Here is a 15,538-nt window from a genome sequence, read left to right as displayed (position 1 = left end):
TAGCATTTTTATTTTGTATTGGTTTACCTAATGAGCAGGCAATGTGTCTTAAGCCTGCCCACCACTGGTGGTCTTCATACAAACACAATTGCTCTCTGCAATCAAGCGTCACAAAGAGCGTCATGGTACGTACGGCTAATAATAAAACCTGATTATGGCCCCGTGTGAAGTTCTAGAAATCCCCTCTGCCCGCCCTCTAGAAATGTGACTGCTCTGGTTGGGGGCGTCTACGTCAGAGGGGGGGACTTTGTGTCTGAATCTGGCAACCCGGGACGAATTTGTGTCTGAATCTGGCAACCCGGGACGATCGCAGCCGGCTTAGCTTGTTTCCTTCCTCACTCAGCTGAACGTCCGCAGAAGGTGGCCGGCTCCCAAGCATCATGTCGAAAGTCGCGGACACTAAACTCTACGACATCCTCGGCGTCTCACCGTCGGCCTCCGAAAATGAACTAAAAAAGGTGAGAACGTTGCAAATTGAGAATAATGAGACGGCGATGTAGGTCACCTGTAAAATGGGCCTAGAATTCTGCTTGGCCAACATGAGCTAGCTAGGTAGCTAGCTCGCTAGATAGCTTGTAAACTAAGCGAGAGAACTGCGAAGCAAACTATACACGGCGTTCCCCACGGTGACGGTGCAACAAATCTCTTTCCCATCTTCGGAATATGTCACATTTCATTTGTACACTGAAAACATAGTGACTGCTGAACGTTAACAAAAACTTAATGTGACCACGAGTGTCGTAGCTCGCCGGATATTAGACGATACATTTCAGGAAATAGTCGTCGCCGTGTAGCCCATTAAGCATTAAGTAAATATACCATTACAATGAACATTATTTTGTGCCCATACATTTTGTATGTGTCGTGTTCCATTGCTTCGCGGAGCAATTCGTGTGTATCTTAAATCATCCTACGTGAATGTGTAATGGTTGGTATGTCCAAGATGGTTATTTAACGATCTTTAACTGTTATGCTAATGTCACTTATGCACATCTGTTGAAAATGCCATAAAAACTTAATTTTCCCCATTAGGTGTGCTTTGATAAAAGTTAATCTTAAAAGTTAAACCTGTCAGTCATATACCACCTATATTTCTAACCCAACATTGCAGATACACAACTGTTCTATGAGTCAGTGGGTTGTTTCACAATATTTTTAAAGGAATAGTGCTATCATACTCTTTTGATGTCCTACTATTAGAAGAATGGTTTAATTTTAGTTTAAATGTCAAGATGTCTTGAAGTGTCAAAGGCAGCGATGCCCCTGCTGGTGTCCTGATGGTTTTGACAGCAGGCCTACAGTCGATGCCGTATAGCTTTTTTTTTTATGCACAGCTGATGCTTGACTGAGATCAAGGCTCTGGTTTGTTCTTTCCCATGAGATTAACAATTGATGTGGCCCTCTTGGTTTATTACAGGCCTACCGCAAATTGGCTAAAGAGTACCATCCCGACAAGAACCCGGATGCTGGAGACAAGGTATGAAATGCTCAGCAGTGGTTTTATATACAAGAAAAAGATGACGGGGCACCGACCACGTTGATAGGCTGCGTACGAATCCCACTGTAAATAAGGGGACTGTAAATCATTTGTTTTAAAGCTTAAACTCTGTTTATGATTTGGCAGTTACTAAACCTTTTAGCATTCTAAACTGCCATACAAGTGAGGAAAATGGAATTCACTGTTGTATCTTGGCAACAAAAAATGCTTACATCTTTGACACGGGGCTCATATATAGGGATTTGTAGCAAGTACTGTACATGCAATATGATTTTAACATTCTTAACTAGTACAAGTGATAAAAATGGATTGGGTAGTAGTAAAACTGCAAGCTCATTTTCTGGTGTACGTTCTGCCGTATTGTACTGGTAGGATGATAATGCAATTTCACTTTTTATTCCAAAATTGTAAATCAATTACAAAATCTCCCAACCAAAAAAATACTAACTGCCTTTTTTCCTGCCACTTAGCATATTTGCACCACTTGTGATAATCATAACTTCCCAATAAGACAATAGAAAATCATTCAGCTGTTGGGGCACCATGCCCCAGGACAGGAAGTCAGTCAGTCAGACAAACACATGCAAACAGCAGTATAAGCATTACAACACTTTCATTTCTCAAATTATTATTGCCGTTTGTATTGAGGGCAGTGGTGATTCCGTAAATCAACAGTTGGTTGCAGGAGATGTATTTCATTTTTGCTAATCACACAGACAGACAACGCTATTTGCGGATGATGAATATGTTCACATCAAACTGCTTTCCCCTTAAGCATAGCCCTAGCTTGCTTTTTTTTGTTGTTTTGTTTTTGCATTGCTGCTTGGTCCCCCAGTCCTAACAAAAAACACAAAGAAGTCTTCACACTCCTTTTCAAAAATCCCTTTTTTTGTGCTTTTTTTTGTGTGGATGGGATATAGTAATAAATGAGAGTAGGTCGTTTCTAAACTTTTACCACCATTAATATGAACTTTTATCTGGGGATGCACAATAATATCGGTGGCCGATAATTATCGGCAATCTATCGACCTATTTGACGTGATACAGATCAACCCAGGTAATAAAGAAATCCACAGATGATGATGATAATAATAATAATAGACATGCCACGTTGGTCCATCTGTTGTTGCTCAAGTGTTGCCTAACTCATCAACCCCCTCCCCTATTTGTGTCGCATATTTGTGACCTCATAATGCGCGCGACCTCGTGTTCACAAAAGATGCATCATGGCAGAAGCCAGTGTGGGCTTTCTTTACTGTGTCTCTCCAAAATATTACCCTCGCCGTTTTTTGATGCATTTTTGAAACTTGACTTTTGGCAAACTCAAAATGACTTACCGGTTGTCTTTGAAGCAGAAATATCAATAAAATTCAGCTTCCATGGTGCTTTACACAATGTTTCAATGTATTTGTACATGTAGGACTCCACTGTATATTTCTATTCAAGTTAATGTTGCAAACAATTATCGGCTTACTTATTGGTTATCGACATCGGCACTTTCTAAATTATTGCTTTATCGGTATTGGTTGAAAATAGTATTATCGTGCATCCCCATTTTTATCAATTGGAAATAATGCAATCTTTTATTTGGGGTGTTTTAATCGCTTTTTTTTGCACAATTATATACATCCTTAAAGGGAGATTTTTGCAGCAATTACTTGCCAGAAATTGCTGAAGTTTCTTCAGTGCTGTCGGCCTCTTGACAGCCTCCCTGACCGTTTTTCTTCCCATCTTTTCATCAATTTTTAGAGGGACTTCTTGGTATTGTCACTGTTGTGCCTTATGATTTGCATGACAACTGTTTTTACTGTATTCCATGGTATGTTTAATACCTTGGAAATTATTTTGTACCCCTGTCATGACCAAGCAATGTCTCAGTTGGGGAAAAGTTGTGAATTTTTGTTGGGTCACATTTTTTATGTTTAACCAAACAAATGGAAGGGCTCATCACAAATGATTTTGTCTTTTGGGAGTATATTAGAATTACTTGCTCTTTTGACATTCAAAATAACACACCTTGCTTTTTTTTTTTTTTTTATAACTCAAAAGAGTTTGGTATTTTATTTATAGTAAATTTTTGTTTGATGGCAAAACTTTGACATGGCAACTAACTAACAAAAATCGATCCATTTGTGTGTGCGTTTCATGTTGTCGTCCAGTTTAAAGAGATCAGTTTTGCATATGAAGTACTGACAACCCCGGAGAAGAAAGAGCTCTACGACCGCTATGGCGAACAGGGGCTACGGGAAGGCGGAGGCGGCGGGCCCGGCATGGACGATATCTTCTCTCACATTTTCGGCGGAGGACTCTTCGGGTTCATGGGGGGACAGAGCAGAGGTCGCAACGGAGGACGGAGGCGAGGCGAAGACATGGTGCACCCTCTGAAGTAAATGGGCTTTTAAAAGTGACACATAGTGGACCTTTTTTTTAAAAAAAATTTGCAGAATTGCGTTTATCTTACATGAGCTGTCCATTTCCCAAATTGTTCGAGCTATTGTTAGTCTAATTTAAGTTTCTCTACGCATGACTTGGCAGCTAGGCTTATTGAAGATCTGCCATTTTCAAGCGTGAATGTCAACATTGTGGTATTATATACTGATGTGTTATTTTATTTTTATTTTTTTCCCTGCCAGAGTTTCACTTGAAGACCTCTACAATGGTAAAACTACTAAGCTCCAGCTGAGCAAGAATGTGCTTTGTGTTACCTGCAATGGGTGAGTCATTTTTTTTCTTTTTTTCTGTGACTGTTTTGTACTGTTAGAAATAAGACAACTGTACATTTGACAGTGCTGACATTCTTCCATTTGCCATCCAGTCAGGGGGGCAAAGCGGGCGCAGTGCAGAAGTGTGTGGCATGCAGAGGACTAGGTATGAGGGTGGTGATTCGGCAGCTGGCCCCTGGTATGGTCCAACAGGTGCAGTCGGTCTGTACAGACTGCAAAGGAGAGGGTAATGTGACTGGAAACAATTCACACAATTTCATGCGCGGGGTCGGGGGGATCCAAAAACTAATCTCCAAATCTTGGTCCGCTTGTTTGTGTTTGCGCAGGCGAGGTTATTAGTGAAAAAGATCGCTGTAAAAAGTGTGAAGGTCAGAAGGTCTGTAAGGAAACAAAGCTGCTAGAGGTGCACGTGGACAAAGGCATGAGACATGGACAGAAGATCACCTTCACTGGGGAAGCTGACCAAGCGCCGGGTGTGGAACCCGGCGACATTGTCCTGGTCCTACAGGAGAAAGAACATGACGTAAATTAAAAAAACAACAACAAAAAACTTGAATGAAAATGAAAAATGCATGAGGTCGTTATTGAATCAGGGCCTCAATTAGTTTTCGTCTTCGTCTCAGGAATTCCGCCGGGAAAGCAATGACCTTCACATCGTGCAGCGCATTGGCCTTGTGGAGGCGCTGTGTGGCTTCCAGATAACTGTCACACATCTGGATGGACGGCAGCTGCTTGTCAAGTACCCACCTGGCAAAGTCATAGAACCAGGTACGCTACGCGTGCCTACTTGGCAATACAGCGATACCTTGACCCGAAAATGCATCAATTTCAGAGTTACGAGCCATCGCTAACTCTTCAAGTTTAGCGTTGGCTGACAGCGTTGCAAATTTCTGTCATTTCTCTTATAACAATATATTTACAAAAACATTTAAACGTATCATTCTTATTTAGTGTTAAATGTATTCAATACTTGAAAGTGCAATATGCAACAGACAACAGTGGTTTTTATTTTTTGTATTTAAACTAGTGCTGTAAAAGTTAAAAGTGTTAACTGATTAATTAATCACAAAAAAATGATCGCATTAATCATGAATTAACACAGCTTAATCGCACTATTAATTTTGACCATGGATTATCATTTAGCATGACAGCGGATGGCTACGTTTAAGGTAGCACAGTTTGTGTTTGAGCAATAAACACAATTTCATGCATTAAAAGTAAAACATTTAATGAATGTTTGCGTATCACATTTAGAATATTTGTTCATGTCAAAAATATCGGGGTCATTTTCTTCCATTTTAAAAGTAAGTAACTGATTAGAAAAAGAGGAGGATAAGCGTGTGCAGTGGATCAAAATATGTTGAAGACGTCCTCATAACATTAAATGTCAAAAGAATTAACACATAACCGGCGCTCTTTAAATTTGGTGGGGGGAAATATGTAGATAAGGCTTTTTTTATTAAGCGATTAATAAAAATTCTAAAATGTGATTAGTCTGATTACAATTTTTAATCGTATGGCAGCTCTTTTTTTTTTAAACATAAACAACATTTTTTAATAGCTGAATTGATTCTGAATCTTTTTAATACGACAAACGATGCATTAAAAAAAACAAAGATGGCTTCGAATAGCAAAAAATCTATGTAATAATAGTTGATGTCCCCCGAAAAGATTTATAGTTTAGAATATTACAACATTCTTAAAAACAAACCTCTCACAAGTTAATTGATTATTTCATTCTTGTGATCACGCGTTTTAACAATGTTGAAGCCAAATTGGCTTTTTTTTTTTTTTGGTATTGTCTTATTTCATTGTATGTCTTCAGGCTGCGTTCGTGTGGTGAAGGGCGAGGGAATGCCACAATACAGAAACCCCTTTGAGAAGGGAGACCTCTACATTAAGTTTGACGTGCAGTTCCCCGCGAACAACTGGATTAGCCCCGAAAAGCTAAACGTAAGTCCCCGTTTGAGAAACGGCGTTTCCTGAAGCAACAACAATGACGAACAATCGCTCTTCCAGGAGCTGGAGTGCCTGCTGCCCAGCCGCGCCGAGGATCCCCTTATTTCCGCCGACGCCGAGGAAGTGGAGCTGATGGAGTTCGACAGGAGTCAAGGGTCGGGCGGGGGCGCCAGGAGAGAGGCCTACAACGACAGCTCCGACGAAGAGGGCGGCCATCACGGCCCGGGGGTCCAATGCGCGCACCAATAGAGAAGACGTTGATGCGTGTTTCTGTGCATCATTCCTCCACAGCCCCATTGTTACAACACCATTCAAGACTTGACACACACACACACACACACACGCGCGCGCACACATTTCTCCTGTCACGGAGACACACCCGACACACCCGACACACCCGACACACACACACACACACACACACACACACACACACACACACACACACACACACACACACACACACACACACACACACATGTGCACCCTCCTCAGTTCTATGGTTGCCCATAAGAGATACTCACAATAGTGCTCAGCAAAGCCTCAGGCCAAAACTTGATTCAGACTTCCGTGTCAGCTGTTCATGCTAACAAACAGTTGCTCAAATGTAAGAAAAAAAAGAAAAAAAAAAGAGAATATTGTTGACTAGTGTACATGGTTTAGTGTAATCCATCACACACAAGCATGCTGCTTACTTGGTGACGACGTACAACCTGGGTCCACACACACACACACGCGCACACACAGACATCAATCAAGCCTGAAGACTCCACACAGCAATGATTTTCCAAAATGGTCCCCCGTGCTGTCAGCTCGCTATGACGTGACAAAAGTTCCAAGTCGTAGTACCGATCTTTGAAGTTTTATGTTGGTGTTTCTTGAGACCACTCAACCTGATCTGTGAACTCTTGTATGTTAACGCGGCGGTGGCCCGTCAAGTCGAAGCGGTTTTGGAATGTTCCGCCTTTCTACCGCCGCCTTGTTTAAGCTGTACAATGCGAGCGGACGCTGTCAAACTGTTGAATGTTTGCCATCTCACTTCACAAGGGCAAGACAACATATCGGATTTGTTTGGCAAAGTTACGTCACTACAAGATTGACCCTCCAAACCTGAGCGACACAGCCACGGCCCTTTATGTTGCGTAAAACAGCGCCCTCTACAGTATCAATCTCTTAGCGGCCGACTTTATATGATAAGGACTTTATGGAGCTTCGGTGTGTACATTTGGTCGCAGACTACAGGAGCTTGTCATTGAAGTGATATTACTGTTAATGCTTATGTTTGTCCATATAATTATACTGTATAATAAACAATCTGCAAGTCCAACATTGTTTACATATGAAGCGTTTAATTTTCTGTGCTGCGTAAACTGGCGTTTGTTCTGTTTTTAGCCAGACGCTCATTGCAAGTCGTCTTGGTCCAACCTGTCTTCACTTCCTCTGCTCTCAAGATGCACTGGAGCCAGAAGTTCCTTGAAGCCTGCTGTGTTTCTTCAGAAAGAAAAAATACAAAATATAGACATGACAACACTAAAGTCGGGTGATTTTTCACCGAAGCAAATGTATTTTCATCATTTTCAATATGGTGCATTTGTCTTGGGCTTCACCATTTTTAACATCTTCGAAGGTGTGGGGGTGTGTACCCCAACGCATGCTTTCGGGTGATTTTCACCCGGCAATAGTGAAATAGGGTAAATTACGGATGGGGTGGATTTCACCTGGTGATAGTGTTAGTGTAAAAAAAATAATCTGGCAATCTTGCCACATGGAGGCGGGACTTCCACCTTCCTGGTTTTCACACATCAACTTTGTTTCCCTTTCCTGTTTTCTTTACAACGTGTGGGCCGCGTTCCAGTTCTTACGCTTCCGCCTTTGTGCTCCTAGGTTGAGGGTTCCCGTGTGTAGTGTGTCTGTCTCAGTTGTCCGAAGCATTTCAAAGAGTTGAGACGTCCTACGCGCTCCCGCCGATGGGCGGAAGTGCCCGGTTGGGGAGCGCAGGGGTGGAGGTGCGAGTGTTGGAACGCGGCCTTAAGTGGCCGGAAACGACGACGCGGATGTGTGAAACCCGGAAGTCCGTGGCATCAACCCGATAGGTAAGCAAGAGTGGTCCTCGAATGTGTATGCTATTCCTTATTTAGTTATAGCCTACTTAATTTATAAGGAGTAATTTCAAAGGAAATTCTTATGGGGAAAGCAATATTTTAGTCAATTGGTAATTTTTACTTTTTTGTTCCTCTCTCCTGCAGCTGTTTGCGTGTCAAGGAGTTTGTGCCTTTACCAGGGAGGTCTCACATGTCCCAGGAATGGGTGGAGCAAAAACCAAGTTTCCAGTATCATTTTTATTTTTAGAAATTTTTATGATCTCAAATGCCACATTTTTCAGTAATTTAGGAGCATGTTTTTAGGGTCTTCCTCGGTTTAATTTTTCCATTTTGTAACACATACTACAGTTGCAAATAAAAGAAAACCGCTCACATTTATCATGTGGTGTCATATTTCGATCAATTTTTTATGCCACATACTTTTTATGGGGTATATAATATCAGGTAAAAATTACCTGGCAAAAGTGATGGTGTTACCGTTTATAGCGAAAGTGTTCTTGGGTTAATGTAATGTATCTAATATGAGTACTTACCTTTTTCTTCTGGACTGCATGATAAAAGATCGTTCCCTTCTGAGCTGCTCCAGTTGTTCTCGGACCAACGTCTTCTGCTGACTCTTGTCTTCCTGAAGAACGGTCAATGCATCAATTTGCCTTGTTCTGTACGAATATTGTCAATAATGTAAACACCTTTACTTGTGGTATGTCTTTTCTGAGGTGTCTCATCCTCTCCCTGTGTTTAGGCCCGAATAAATCCTCATCTGCCTTCCTGCTTTGGATGATGGACAGACGTTCCTGGACCTGAAGCAAGAAAGGTCATCATCATCATCATCATCGTTGTCCCAGTCACCGTTTTCTCTTACCCGCAGCTGCTGTCTGTCTCGGTCCCTCTGCTGCTTCCTCTCCACCCGGCTGTGCACGTCCACCAGCTTACGCATGGTCTTTTCCCTCTCCAATGCAGACAGCGGCTCTCTTGGTCGCACGCCCTCCCTTGCTGTCATTCTCCCCTTTGTGTTGTGGTATCCCTTCGGGAGCAGCATGAAATCGACATTTATATATTTTATGTATTTTTATATTTATTTTTTGAATCTCGTTTTTATTGTTTTTTACTATATATGTATTTTTTTTTCGTTTTTATCTTTAGTTATTGAATCATATATTTTTATATCCGTTTTTTTTTTTTAATTTCCACTTTATATATTTAGGCATTTTTGGTCCTCCATCTTCTGGACGAAACGGGAGGAAATTTATTAAAAATGGAACCCTTTCGAGGTAAAGTAGAACTTTTGGGAGCACCTCCTCAGTGAAAACCTGTAAAGGTTCATTCGTGGATTTGATTTTTATCAGAAGACGTACTGTAGCCTGTGCAAGAGCCTTCACCACGTCGCCGTCCTCGTCAGTTGCCTTCAAGGCCTGCTGTTTTTCTGACTCCTTCAATTTGAGCTATAGTGAATCAAAAAGCGACAGAATGACAAGCGACAGAATGACAAGCGTCCCTTTTTCTTTTTCTTTTTTTTATGTGTGTGACATGACTACATGAGCACCTCCTGCTGGCCGCCGTGTTGCTCTGCAGGTTGAGCTGGGCTTAACTCTGCTCCGCGGCTTTCTCCGGCCGTATGTTTGGTTTTGCCGCTCTCCCCACTTGGCCGCACTTGGACATCAACATGCTGTGCAGCCTCGCGCTCTTGTCCTGCGCTGTCCTCAAGACGTGTGCTCCAAGCCAGAGTGATCAGCGAGTCCTGTTCCTCGCAGTTCTTCGTCTCGCTGTCCTGCTCCTCGCCATCGCGTACCCCTTCGTTGTCGACCCGACTCATTGTATCTGGAACACATGAAACCTCCAAATAGGGCAGACCTCCTCCCAGTGTCACGCCACAACCTGGAAGGAGTAAACGTAGGTCACCCTCAAGGATAGTTGATCAGGTACACATCCAGAACACTGATCCATAATTTGTATTGGATCTCGTTTGATTATAGCTAACAATGTGGCCTGGTACCCGCGCAGACACCCTGTTTATCGGGCACGTCCTCAGTTTGGACTCCGTCCGTTTGTGTGCTGATCGTCTCGGCTGCTCTCGGAGGAGTGACGTTCACTTGCTCCAGGCTGCTCAAATGAGCGTATGAAGTTTCTGAAGGGGCGTCAGGATCGAGGAGTTGGAGCAGGTTGGTGCGCAGGTTCGCTGTTTGGAGTTTGGACCGGTACTCTCGTCGCAGTACTTGGAGACGCTCGTTCTTTAAATTTTTTTTAAAAAAAAGTCTTCTTGCGTCACTTTGATGTCACTGCATTTGATGACATCATCGCTGGCGTTATTACCTCGTCCGACAGTGCCAGAAGGAATGACGATGTTTGCTTCTCTTGGATCTCCAGGAGGTCTGCCAAGAGGACCGAGGTGGCTCGATCCAGATGGTCTTGGGACCACTGTGTTGGGGGTTGATCCTCATCGCTGGAGTGGATTTGTTGCAGCCTCTTTATGCAACCTGTCAGGCAAGAAAGATGACTCTTTTTTTTTTCAGGAGTGATGTGCAAAAAAAATAAAAAAACGGTTAAAAGTAATATTATGAATGTATACACAATACTTGTTTTATGAGAATCTGCGGGAACTGGTCTTTGTACATCCTCCAATGTGACGTCATGCAACAGGCGGACCAGCTGCTTCCTCTCCTGCTGCTGAGTCAGCACCAATAACTGCAGTAATGACTGCATTTGGCGTTGAAGGATTATATTACGTACACGAGAGAGTGGATATATTGGCACCAAAACAGTTACTGGTTGACATTCCAAAACCCTAAACTTAACATTTGAAATCCTAATTTAAAAGCTTAACCCTGATGTAAATCATTATTTGAAACCCTGCCTCAAAACTTGTAAGGAGCTCAAATGCTAAAAATTGAAATCGTCACTAACTCATTCACTGCCATTGACGGCTATAGACGTCAAAAATTAATTTGAACTATTGCTATGAGTTAAACATTTTTTTCCACTTTTGTTAACAAGAGTATGAAAACCTAGATTTTTGGGGTACATTTGGAACAGATATGAGATTTGTGATTAATCGCGAGTTAACTAGTGAAGTCATGTGATTAATTACGATTAAAAACTAATCACCTGACGTCCCAAATTTTTTATCTTTTTATTTTTTTCATTCACTGCCATTGACTATAAACGTCAACATTTCATTTTAACTATTTCTATTTAACATTTTTTCCCCCACTTTTGTTAACAAGAGAATGAAAACCTGGAATTTTATTATTGTACATTTAGAACCGATATAAAATTTGTGATTAATCGTGAGTCATGCAATGAATTACAATTAAAAAATTTAAATCGCCTCTTGCTCCTAATTTTTAATGATCTTTAAAAAAAAAAAAATTATGGCAGTGAATGAGCTAAAAAAAAAAATACTGTAGAATTTACAGTAAACAACTGGTTAAAAAAAGAAAAGGAAAAGTTGCCAGCTAATTAATGCAAAATCTCAGTTAATTACTGTAAAAAATATATTACAGCATATTAACTGGTTTTTTACAGTATAAATTTCAGTTACTTAAAATACAATAACTAATTCATATACAGTAAAAAAAAAATCTGTAATAGTTTTTACAGTAATTAACTGAGATTTTACAATAATTAGCTGGCAATTTTTTTTTTGCCAGTTATTTACTGTCAATTCTTTACAGTCCTAACTCATCCTTCTCAAGTAGGGGGGATGACATTTTTTATTATTATTATTTTTTTACTATACGAGAATTAAGTGTAATTGCACATCCACTGCAGTAGGTGGCAGTGGCGCTCTCATTGTCAGAGAGTGCGCAAGGAGTATTAGCTCCTCTGCAGAGGCTTACTTGATAGCAATTTTATAGTTAAATGGTGATGGCGGAGAAATGTTTTCTTCTTCCATGGTTGGTGTAACAAAAAAAGTAATTGGGAATCACCGCCCTAACTTGATATGGGGATTGTTCTGGAAAATGAGGCAGTACCTGCGGTGACGCTGGTGAATCGTAGTCTTCCGCGTTTTCTTCAATGTCGTCAGCGTGTAGTAATGCCGCAGCCTGCTCTTCTCTGCATGGACTGTGAACGTGCGGCCTGCGAAGACACGCAATCAACCGGCGCAGTGTCGAAAGCATCGTGTCGAAATTGCGATCGTTCATCTCACCACGTGTGCCAGGATTGTCTAACGGCCCAACATGCCTCGTAGACGTTTTTTGCTTTTTGAGCTCCGAGTGTTGCTGATCGGATGTACAAACACAACAGTCGCAGGCTCTCCTTGTCCAGCCTGCAAAGTCACAACAATCAAGACTGAGTCATTCAAAAATTCAATAAACATTTTAACTCATTCACTGCCATTGACGGTTATAGACGTCAAAAATTCATTTGAACTATTTCTATTAGTTTCACATTTTTTTCCACTTTTGTTAACAAGAGTATGAAAACCTAGAATTTATTTTTTATTGTACATTTAGAACAGATATAAAATGTGTGATTAATTGTGAGTTAACTATTGAAGTCATGTGATTAATTACAATTTTAAAAAAAATCGCCTGATGCCCGTAATTAAAAAAAGAAAAGATTATTAAAAATTAGGGGCGTCAGAAGATTAAATTTTTTAATTGTAATTAATCGCATGACTTCAATAGTTAACTCACGCTTAACCACAAATTTTATATCTGTTCTAAATGTACAATAAAACAAATTCTAGGTTTTCATACTCTTGTTAACAAAAGTGGGAAAAAATGTGAAACTAATAGAAATAGTTCAAATGAATTTTTGACGTCTATAGCCGTCAATGGCAGTGAATGAGTTAAGTATTGTTTGTTGTACCTCTCCACTAAGGCTGTTAATTCGTCCCTCTCTTGTCGACGGCACGTGTTTAATTTATACAAGAGAGAAACTGCAGTGAAGCACTTTTTTCTTGACTCAGGGTACGATCTGAACACAATGTTTAAAATGACAGGATTCAAATAAATTCCAATGTTGGGGGACGATTGCAGATCACAAGAACGACGTCATCATTCGAGGAAAAAATACGAACCAACCTGTAAATTGTAAACGCTCCCGGCAGCGCCGCCAAAGCCATTTTGTCGTCGGACGCCAACGCGTCCTCTGCGAGCTCCTCAAGCCAAAGCTCCTCATGGTGACGTCGCCGTGGCGTCAGGGTCTCCCACACGTGCACACCTGTGAAATATATATATATATTTTTTTAAAGTGCCGTTCCAAGTCGGAGAGGAGGAAAGCTTCAAGGTTAATGTGTTGTCCTTACTGTGGTGTTTCCGCAGCATGTCAGCATAAAGCAAACGAGCCACCACATCGTACTTGACATCATTCAAGAGGACGACGTCTAAACAGGAGGCCGATCCCCAAGATTCACATTTGACCTCTGACCTTTGACCTGGCCAGGGACAGGCCAGCATGCTTTGCACACCTTCTGTCACCAGTCTGAACTCACAGAAATCCCCCCAAAAAGAGTCAAATCAAATATTCAAGCAAGTTCAAGTTTTCATGCCGAATGTGCGAAATTCACTGGGAATAAACACAAGTTTTCTGAATCAAAAATGATCATCAAAGTTTGATGCTATAATCTGCTCACATTAAAGGCAAAAAAAAGGCAAAGCAGCTTCACAACCTGCTTCCAATCGGGGCTCATTTGTGTGAATTTCCAGGTTTGTCAAAAACAAACAAAAAAACAGCCTAATGTGGAACTTGCCCAAAATGGCTGCTTTAAAACAAAATGGCTGACTTCCTGTTTTGTTTTTGTTTGTTTTTTTTTGGGGGGGGGGGGGGTAATTTAAAAAAAACATAAATTTTGTGGATGCTTACGTTTTTACCATTACTGTTCTGTTTTGATTGATACAGTCTGTATTTCAAATATGTTTACTTTTGTAGTTTGTAACAACCCGCAGTGTGGCACCGCGCCACAGGGTGGCGCATCTTTGTTTTTGTGGGTATGTTCTTTTTCGTTTTTGAGCAGTGAATGTTTTTGACGCTGGGGAGCACGATAATTGTAACGCGCGTGGCGCCTAACCCAAATTTTTTATTTTTATAAAAGTGAACCTATAGATTTCCAGTTGCTCCCCCGTTTTTTTTTTTTGCTGTCCCGCTGCGCCGCGCATTACAAGTTGTAGTGTGTACTGTTGGACCCCCCCCTTACCTGGCCCAGCTGTTTCTGGCTGCCTTTTGGAGCCGCCGCGCTCCTCTCATGTCTTCTTCCACCTGTGTCTTCCTCTGTGTTGTCGAGGAACGAACATACATAAACACGGGTGATACGTGCCACATTCCTTAATAAACATTATAGCTATTCTACAGAGAACTGTACCTGTGCAGTTTGGTGTGGGCACTTGAGCACAGGAGCCTCAGTGACGGGTGAACTGTTACATACATGCAGCGTGTCCAGATGTCCTGCCTTGAGCAGCTGGAGTTCCCAATGTAACTACAAACAATCACGAGTGAGTGCGCCAACTTTTATATCAAGAATGTCGCTTGGTCAATTATTATTATCATTATTATTTTTAGCTTTGTGTTTCGATAAAGATGTACGTTATGAAATGAACATCACTTTTTTTGTAGGTGTAAAGGGACAGGCGATCGTGTCAAACATAATAGTGTGCCTCCACCTGGTGGCTGCAAGTGGAATTACATGCACACAAAATTCAGGTTGTGAGGAGTGGGCTACGGTACGGTATGATATGATATGAATTAAACTCATTCGTCGAGGTAAGTCTTCGTCTTCGTTTACCTTTTCCTTCTCCTTCATTCTCTTCATTTCTATGAGAACATCCAAAATGCGCTCACCAAGGCAGGACCATTCATTTTCACCTACGGAAATCGAATTATGTAGATCAAAATGTTAAGATAACGATTTTGAATGGACAAAAATAGATTTTAGTGAAGTGGCTTTTTTTTTTCTTCCTTATTTTCTAAATGCGTGTGTGTTACGACCTTCTTGACGGACATGCGCACTTGGTCCTCGCTGCAGGCGTCACGAACCACTTCCACTTCGCAGGAAAAATCTCCTCGCACAGCAGACATGCACGCCCGCAAACAAGATGGGACCGAATGAAACGATTCAACTTCCTTACCTGCTTCATGGTGCGCCACCTGCGGGTCTATGAATTATACACAATGTTGCTCGTGGTTACCGCAGCCGCCGAGAGGGAAGCAGGATCATGTGACAAATACAGTGAATGGGGCTCCACATTTAGACAGGAGGACCTCAATTAAGCTAGAAACATCTCAAGGGTGATCAGAAATTGGAGTGCATCTGAGCA

General features: G+C 41.4%; 2 protein-coding genes and 1 long non-coding RNA gene across 12 annotated transcripts; 2 read left to right on the top strand and 1 right to left on the bottom strand.

Annotated features, from left to right (window-relative positions):
• The first annotated feature begins 246 nt into the window (after positions 1-246).
• On the top strand, positions 247-7,507 carry dnaja2b (DnaJ heat shock protein family (Hsp40) member A2b). The gene is made up of 9 exons (XM_086072535.1): positions 247-458; positions 1,418-1,477; positions 3,658-3,884; positions 4,132-4,212; positions 4,314-4,447; positions 4,548-4,744; positions 4,845-4,989; positions 6,047-6,174; positions 6,241-7,507. Exons 1-9 carry the CDS (start codon positions 381-383, stop codon positions 6,427-6,429), a joined length of 1,239 nt encoding a protein of 412 aa, XP_085928661.1. The 5' UTR covers positions 247-380; the 3' UTR covers positions 6,430-7,507.
• Positions 7,508-7,509: 2 nt separating this feature from the next.
• Positions 7,510-15,466, bottom strand: LOC147175408 (uncharacterized). The gene is given in 18 exon segments (XM_086072534.1): positions 7,510-7,671; positions 8,816-8,907; positions 8,978-9,084; positions 9,087-9,306; positions 9,638-9,724; positions 9,826-10,157; positions 10,276-10,510; positions 10,593-10,756; positions 10,856-10,976; positions 12,254-12,359; positions 12,430-12,549; positions 13,095-13,202; positions 13,310-13,448; positions 13,534-13,709; positions 14,422-14,495; positions 14,587-14,700; positions 15,007-15,086; positions 15,210-15,466. Coding segments are annotated over 17 exon segments (2,313 nt in total). The 5' UTR covers positions 15,034-15,086; positions 15,210-15,466; the 3' UTR covers positions 7,510-7,580.
• On the top strand, positions 7,987-14,020 carry LOC147175409 (uncharacterized). 10 transcript variants are annotated; one of them, XR_015094507.1, is made up of 7 exons: positions 7,987-8,273; positions 8,427-8,726; positions 8,844-8,917; positions 9,025-10,172; positions 10,256-10,441; positions 10,647-10,763; positions 13,550-14,020. It is a non-coding gene; the product is annotated as an uncharacterized LOC147175409 (long non-coding RNA). The 10 variants fall into 10 exon arrangements; XR_015094502.1 differs by having other exon boundaries at positions 8,844-8,943; XR_015094508.1 differs by having other exon boundaries at positions 8,427-8,943; positions 9,025-9,553; positions 9,629-10,172.
• Positions 15,467-15,538: the final 72 nt, after the last annotated feature.

This window comes from Leptonotus elevatus, chromosome 4 (genome assembly GCF_054856555.1).
Source record: "Leptonotus elevatus isolate MCC_2025b chromosome 4, RoL_Lele_1.0, whole genome shotgun sequence".
Lineage (NCBI taxonomy): Eukaryota > Metazoa > Chordata > Actinopteri > Syngnathiformes > Syngnathidae > Leptonotus > Leptonotus elevatus.
Note: the sequence above shows the minus strand (reverse complement) of the source record. Positions and strands in the feature narration are given on the sequence as shown.

Coding starts and splice junctions, on each gene's coding strand:
- dnaja2b (XM_086072535.1), top strand. CDS start 381: ATGTCGAAAGTCGCGGACACTAAACTCTACGACATCCTCGGCGTCTCA. Junction 4,213..4,313: donor CTTTGTGTTACCTGCAATGG/GTGAGTCATTTT, acceptor TTTGCCATCCAG/TCAGGGGGGCAAAGCGGGCG. Junction 6,175..6,240: donor TTAGCCCCGAAAAGCTAAAC/GTAAGTCCCCGT, acceptor TCGCTCTTCCAG/GAGCTGGAGTGCCTGCTGCC.